General features: G+C 40.8%; 1 protein-coding gene across 1 annotated transcript in view; it reads right to left on the reverse strand.

The window, feature by feature from the left end:
• The window catches only part of LOC104411417 (phosphatidylinositol 3,4,5-trisphosphate-dependent Rac exchanger 1 protein-like), a gene marked incomplete at its 5' end in the record, with an annotated part of 83911 nt that extends 77525 nt beyond the window's left edge, over positions 1-6386 (reverse strand). Inside the window, 2 exon segments of the mRNA XM_010021829.1 lie at positions 2011-2133; positions 6315-6386. Of these exon segments, the coding sequence (XP_010020131.1) occupies positions 2011-2133; positions 6315-6386 (195 nt within the window).
• Positions 6387-7803: the final 1417 nt, after the last annotated feature.

The following is a 7803-nucleotide window of genomic DNA, read 5'->3' on the forward strand; positions in this document are numbered from 1 at the left end:
CTGTATTTCCTTAAGGTAATTATGAATGAAACCAGCTTTTTCTATATATTCTGAATTGAATGTATGTTTTACTTCCTTCAGTGTAAGATGCTTCTTCCCTAGGGGATCATGAAACAGTTGAGGTACACATTATTTCCAATGCATTCCATAACAGCAATGTAATGTAAGATTTTCTCAGTCAAACTGCTTCTAGCAGAAGACAAATTTTCACCAGCATCATAGTTTCAGAATTCCTGTATTGTTGCATGTTTGATAAATAAAACATTACCTAATTATTACATATAACAACACTAAAGTTACAAAATACACCCGTATACAAGAAAACACTACCAATAACTACACATACCAGGCTTGAATTCAGTCAAGTGACAGGATATTAACATTTCTGGTTATTCAGTGCCACTCAAACACAGTAGACAATTTGACAGCATCACTCAAGAAGCCCTCTAATTTTGATACCTTCACTAATGAATACTAATGTATTGGTACAGCACATCTTGTGGCAGGCAACAATTCTAGTGAGTATTCAATGCTCTAAGACCATGTTTTTCAGCAGCTGACAGTCAGTCCTCGCATCTGATACAATTCTGGGGCATGATCTCAATACAACACTTTCTGCCATTATTTTAGTAATTGTCTCAGCATAAATAAAAATTAAACAAGGGAGGGGTAGTTGGTAAAGCTCTGTGAGTAATGAATGGTCATATAATTGCTGTCCACTCAAACCTGATGAACTGTGAAGGCATGAATTTTGATTATGAAAGTGTAATAGAACATATTTTGACAGGAAGTTGGCCTGTGGCTTAATGCAGTTAATAAGAATTGGAAGAAATGGCTATTATGTACGTGCTTTCTCATTTCCAAATATCTCAGGAGGACTGCTCCGAGTGAAAAAATGTGCAACTTCAAAGTATTATACATGTAAATGAGGTAACTTTGCATTTAAATGAGTCCAGCTTTTGACTAGGTGTATATATAACAACTGATCCTGCATACATAGTATGCTCTATAGACACATTAGTCAGAGGATGGCACACATAAATGACTGAGAATTGGGCCAAGTTAAAACAAAAATCTACCACATGAAGAATTTCACAGTATAAGAAACAAATTATGATGAGTGAAGCAATGGTAGGATCTGCAGCTGCAATTGCACAACCCTTAGGATGGGTCTGTGCCTTCCCGCTTACCCAGCAGCACCAGTGTGACTGGATCAGGCTGGCACACATGATCATAATATGGATGTAGTAGGAGAGCAAATAATACAGCTATTTGGCACAAAGTCAGATGACACAAAAGTAAGTCAAAACGTTCTGAACAACCTGGACCAGGCAGAGTGAATTTGTATCATGTGACTACTTCACGTTCTCTATCTCTGGCATTCTTGAGCCAGCATTATGAGTCCAAAAGCCAAATTTTATTTACTTTTGAGCTACAGAATGCAGGTGCTCATCTATTCCACAGTAAAAGGCTGCGTGTTTTAACTGGTGCTGCATTTCAGCAAGATAAGCCATCTCACGCTCCCTTTCATTTACTGAAAGGAAAATATATGCACAGAAACTAACTACTGTAAATGATGTACTTACTGGCCTTTGGTTTTCATTTTCATCTTTGACCTTTGTGGGTTTCAATTTTTTTAAATTTTAAGATACACAGAAAAATTATTCATTTACTTGAAATTCTGCTGCCTTTTTGAAACATTTGGAAGCAAAGCAGACAAATTCTTCCCAACAAAGTATGATCAGTTGGGTGAGGAAAAAAAGGGACAAAAAATATTCAATGGGAAAAGGAAGAGTTTCTAAAAATACCTTGTTGTTTAGCTGAGTTCAACGTGGTTTCCATTGTTCTAACCTCATTCACAAGTTTTTTCCCACCCTACCTACAACTTTCATACAAGACACACATTGTCATAGCACTGCCACAAGCCTTAAAGATTAGGGCTAACTAAGGAGCATGGCAGCTTATGACAGGAAACTGCATTTTCAGATAGTGTTAAGTCATTGTACTTACAAATTTTAAGAAAACATTTCCCAGTTCATGCTGAGACTGAGGTTCTGGTTGCAAACAAAATTCCAGGGCAGCCAGGAACTCCTTGTGAACACCAAGAATGTCTTCAATGTTGGAAAATAAGATCTGAAATATAAAGTGAAAAACATTGCTAGCTGTTAATACACCTGAGTGTTCTGTTAAAGTAGTAGCACCAAAGTATTGTGACTCTAGACTTGTGGTGATAGGATCTAAAGCACAGACAGGGACTCATACAGAATGAATTACACTTACTGCCCATTTCCTGCCCCCCTACAGAAATCTTTATTGCTACTGAAGTACCTGCTGTAAATGAAGGTTATCTTTCCAGATACCTCAGCATGATGAATGAGAGCAACCTCTTTCAAGTCTGGAGAAGATTTCCTATGAGACCAACCAAGCAAATGGAATCACAAGGACCAAACCATTTTCCAGGAGGCAGAAGCAGGAAGTCATTTGACTTTCCTTCCCATGCATTAGAAATCACTTTCTGGAAGAAAGGGACTTGAAGGCTATCATACACAAAGATGTACCTGTAAATAAGAGACCAAACCTCTGCCATGTGGGATTTAGCATTTCACTGACAAGAGTGCAGAATACTATAAAATGTTTGCAAACCACAAGGGCAGCGTTTCTGAGTTGCCTTTCACTGACCTCAGTGGTTCTAAAAGACCAATGTAATGGGATAGTGGCCCCTAGTTTAGACCAGTACTAAGAGGTAATTGTGCAATATCACAGGTAAATGATCCCTAGTGATGTGAATATACACATGCTAAGGGGAATAAACTGCCAGAGTGAAAGCTGCTATAAACACATAAGCTTTTATAAGCCTTAATGTTCATACAAAATACGAGAAGAAAGTGTGAATACACATATGGGAGGATGGAATGCTACCTATGCACAGGGAGAAGTCCTGACGCATGGTGACACAGCCATCAGTATTGACAGCCACTGAAGGAAAGCACCTTATCATAACACTAAGCTTTTCAACTTTCTGCAGTGGAATTTATTCACCAGATGTGACACTGACTCAGCCTGGTGGCTGGTGATGTTGCAGTGATTCAGAAAAACAATAATCTATAAATTAAACCAAATCATCAAAGACATGAACAAGACTTCAATTTCTGGTTTAAAACCAGTTTCCCTCTGGTTTTGCAGGGGTAGACAAATCAGGAATCCAAGAAGCCTTCCTCTCCACATGTACCCAGGTTCAATGCTACACCTTCTGTTATTCAAGGATGGGCAGAGTATTTCCCTCAAACTCATCCCTCAAGCTGCTGCATGTGCAGAGCAGAGCCTGTTACATCTGCTTTGTCTTTGCTCCCCTCTCACTTCAAGAATACTGAGATATGGTAGTATGCACCATCGTTAATGCATATTTGTGCCTCATGGTCCCCTTCTAGCTCTGAATAAACTAAAAGATTTCAACACACCAAATTTGCACTGGTGGGCTCTGAACCAAATTAAAGGACAGGGAGCTAGGACCATTTGACTGCTTTCAGAAAACTTCCCCTGCTAATTCAAGCAGAGCATCCGATGGTTCTGTCACATGCCTGAAACTGATGTGATGACATGGTAGCCTCTGTCTTCACAGCCTTGCCAGAAGCTGTGCCAAAAGGGGATTAAGAAGGAAGAGGAAAATATCTGACAGGAATGATTTTATCCTTCAGGAGCAGTCTTTGGGGAGTATTTTTTGATCCAAGGAATATATCTGTAATCTAATGAATTCTGTGGTGGTCGGTAGAGCTCTGATTGCAGCAGAATTCACAGATAAAAAGAGTCACTTGAAGATCAAGACAGTGGAGAGACCTTGACTGCATGTGCTTCTATATCTAATACACAGTTACCATTTAGAAGCCTCATGTGAGGGATCCATGTCTGGCAGCTTGTGCACACCCTTGAATTGTACTGCCTTCAATCTACTGTATCAGTAAGATGACATCAGTGCCTGCTGTGAATGCAGCACAACACTAACATATTAATGGAGTTATTCCCACATAATACACTAGAAAATAAACTACATAAACTAAAAGCGAATAAACTAAAAGCATTTTATGATGTTTCTGCAGCTGTAAGTCACTGGAGTACTTGTGAAATCTGGGCCTGGCACAGGACTCAGTGTGGTCTTTCTGGAAGGGAATATAGTGGCCAAAGATTACCAAAATCTCCAGTGTTTAGCACCAGCTGTAGGAGAAACCTGCAAAAATAATACTGGGAGCAATAATCCAAATTATCCTGAAAAGTACTTTCTCTTTCAGCTCAGAGGTGGGCGACTGCCAGAATACCCTGTATTTTCCTCTAGACAGTTCTGCTGCATGAAGAAAGAGAGGAAAATACAGGCTTCTCCTTACACAAGCTGCCAAAGCATTTATACAGCCTCTGCTACCAGCCACCTCACAGCTCTGTGGTGACTCAAGATACATAATATTAACAGGCAGAATTATCCCAAGTCCCAAATCACCTTGCTTGTCCTGCCTCTACCAGCAAGGAAGAAAGAAAGAACAAGTATCTTTCAAATATAGGAAGGAATTAAATTATTCAGGGTAGGGAAGAAGGGGAGTTGGAGAGGGAGATAATATTCACTCTGATCAAGGAAACTGTGCCTTTATGATTCTATTTCACCAGAATAGGCATAGGCATTTTATTACTGAAGAGAAGCTCTTTTATTGCAAGTTGGGTATTGTAATATTAAGAACAAATGAGATCTCATAGTGGCCTCAAAAAGACCCCCCAGGCACTTCAGAATGACACAGAAATGAAGTAGTACTTCCCCAGAGGAGTGTGATGAAACTTCAAATACAAATACATTTAAATCAGCAGAGAAAAATACATATTCTTCTGCACAGGCTTTGTGAGCACTGCATCTGATTATGTGGCAGTCATAATTAATATTCATTTTGATCATATATGAATAATCATAGAATAACTTCCATCAACATCTGCGGCTGTTCATCAAATTGGACAGCTTTATTTCTCATGCAGAGCTTACTTTTCACACACTTCTCTGCCCTCAAGATCTATTCACAGAATCACAGAATGGTTTGGGTTGGAAGCGACCTTAAAGATCACCTAGTTCCAACCCTGCTGTCACAGGCAGGGACACCATTGTCACTAATCACTTGCCTACTTCTTCAGCCACCCCCAAACTTACTTTAGACTACAGAAGGTGAGTCTGGGGGGAGCGGGGACTTCCATATTTGAAGACAGAGAGAAGCTTAGCTCCACAAAGCTGCTAAGCCATCTTGCTACAAGTCCCTTCTGATGCCAGTCAGTCAATACTACAGTATTGCCAGCCTGCGGAATAAGTAGCAAAAACAAGGCCTAGAGCTCTGCTAGGATCTCTATACATTCAAGATAACACTAGTATGTGAAATGGAGGAACCAGCTTTGTGGAAATAGGGCAGTTGCTATTATTGCTGTGTCCTGCTCCCACCAGTGTAAAGGGCAAAGTTTCTGCTGATTTAGAAGCTACAGGAGCAAATGCAAGCTCAGTAAGTAAACCTCTAATGGCAAACAAACTACACTCTGTCCCACTGATCATCAGGTTTCATTTGCATGTGTGTACAAAGAGGGTTTTGGTTTCACATGCATATGCGTACTAGGAGAGTTTTTAAGCCAAATTACTACAAGAAAGCTTTGCTTCTATTTATGAAAATAACGAACAACAAGGTCTCCTGTGACCATAGGCACTAGAAAAGCTAGTACCTCACAGCTCTGTCTTCTACCTCCCTCAGTTCTTTACAGTGCAAAATTCATTCAGGAACCGCTTCATACATGGACCTCACACTACTTAGTCCTTCCACAAGAACACAAATTCCTTCCCACTAGACCACAAGGAATATTCCTGTCTCCTCCTCATAAGTCCCATCAATTTTACATTTGTAAAAGACAGCAAATGCAAACTGGTTAACTGAATACTGTCAAGTAAAACAGACAAGGGTTGTGCATTCCCTGCCTTTCCTCTCTAAGAGACTGAAAAGGCTCCTCTGTCCTCTACCCACCAATTCACAAATCTTGCCAAAAGTCAGTATCTCTGACAACACTATGCTGTTGTCAAATTCTACTGAAATTAGCTGGTGGGATGAAAAATTGCAGGAAGATGACAGCTATACGAATGGGCAAACAGATTGACAGATAAACTGTCAACATGAGCCTCTTCTCCTTAGGGAACCAGCTTAATAATAAGCATCAGGATGAGATGAGGATACTTGATATTCATATCCCTGAAACTAGCCTTTCATTACATATCATTTTCCCTGCCAAGAAAATGAGGAAGATAGAAGAAATACCTTAACATTCTCCTCTGTTATGTACTTCTCAGCTTTGTCCACAGCATTCTGACGGATCCGGTGAAGAAATGCCTGCAGAGATAAAACAGACTGTGTTCAAACAGCTTGATACAGTTTGATTTCACTCTTTTATATCTTCTAGGTTCCCAGCAACAGTGTGACTGATTACCTTTAAGACTAAAAGAATGTAAACATTCACCGAATCACCACCACAGTTTCTAGACTCAGGGCTGCATTCAGGGCAGCACAAAAGACATTTCCTACAATGTTGTTGGGCTTTGCCTGGCAATAAATGTCTTCCCTCTGTTGAAATTTTTAGACTTGATTATCTGTTACTACCAACAGACTACAGCAAGGGTCTGTTTGGGTTTGCTTTGAAGGTTTCCCCTCTCTCTGAGATGCAGCTGTTTTGACTTCGGGAGGCAGCGGGCCTGACACACAGCAAGATGTATGTCAGCAAAAAGGACTGCAAAGAATGACAAAAGGATATTCATGCTGCTGGAGCTGAGGCATGACAGAGCTATGAACCAGGGTTATGGACAAGTTCAACAGACTAGATATGTGGGGAAGGGAAATGGAAATCACCAGGCAGTGGTTGGGACACATTGTGCTGTTTGCTGTGCGCCACTTGGTTGAAAACAGACAAAACAATGCAGAAACTTTTCACCTAGGCCAGACCTCCCCTTCCATCAGCTCCGCACAACTCTGGCTGTAACAGGCAAATCAATAAAAAGCTCCAGGCCAGATACAAATGGACAGTGATCCAAATATTAGCCTTCAAAGCATAAGTCTGGCTACTGGAAGTCAGGATCTATTGGATCTATTTGCGCTTGCACTGAACTTACCCATGACACATTTGATTCAGTGGGAAGGGTTTAGCAAAGCACACTGCATAGGATTTCTACCTCAAGTCTCCACTGTTGTAGCAGTTACTGGCTAAAGGGCACTCCTGACCTGAGAGCAGGGAATTTTATCTTCTACAGACATCGACAGAGAGATGCAAATACCCGCAGGTGAGATTGAAGGGAGGCCAGTGAGGACAGAACCTGCTGTGCTAAACTGCGTGACCCATGCGCAGCAAGGCAGAGCGCTTTCCTCTCTGCTCTTGTTCATGGTTTCTAACTTGCCTCCCACACAGAAGAGTGAACCCTGGGGAGTGCTGTAAGCAAGGAAGAAAGGAACTTTTCTTACCCACCTGAGACAGAGGGGAAGCAGGTCATTTCTTTGTATTTATGGTACAAAGCAGCTTTGTTGCAGCTTGATAATAAAAGGCTTCTAAAAGTTGAACTATTCCTGAGCAATGCCCATGTCAGCTGATGCACACTCAGCTTTTTCTTTTTCCCCTTTGCCTGTTGGGATTGGCTGCAGTTTACAACCTGATAAGAAGCAATGGCACTGAATCAAACTTAGAACTTATGGAATGCCCTCTCCTCTGGTATTTTGGGTGGAAGACAGGGAACATGTCTCTCTGTCTGACCTCCAGCACTAA

This window comes from Nestor notabilis, unplaced genomic scaffold, assembly GCF_000696875.1.
Source record: "Nestor notabilis isolate BGI_N333 unplaced genomic scaffold, ASM69687v1 scaffold8759, whole genome shotgun sequence".
Classification (NCBI taxonomy): domain Eukaryota; kingdom Metazoa; phylum Chordata; class Aves; order Psittaciformes; family Psittacidae; genus Nestor; species Nestor notabilis.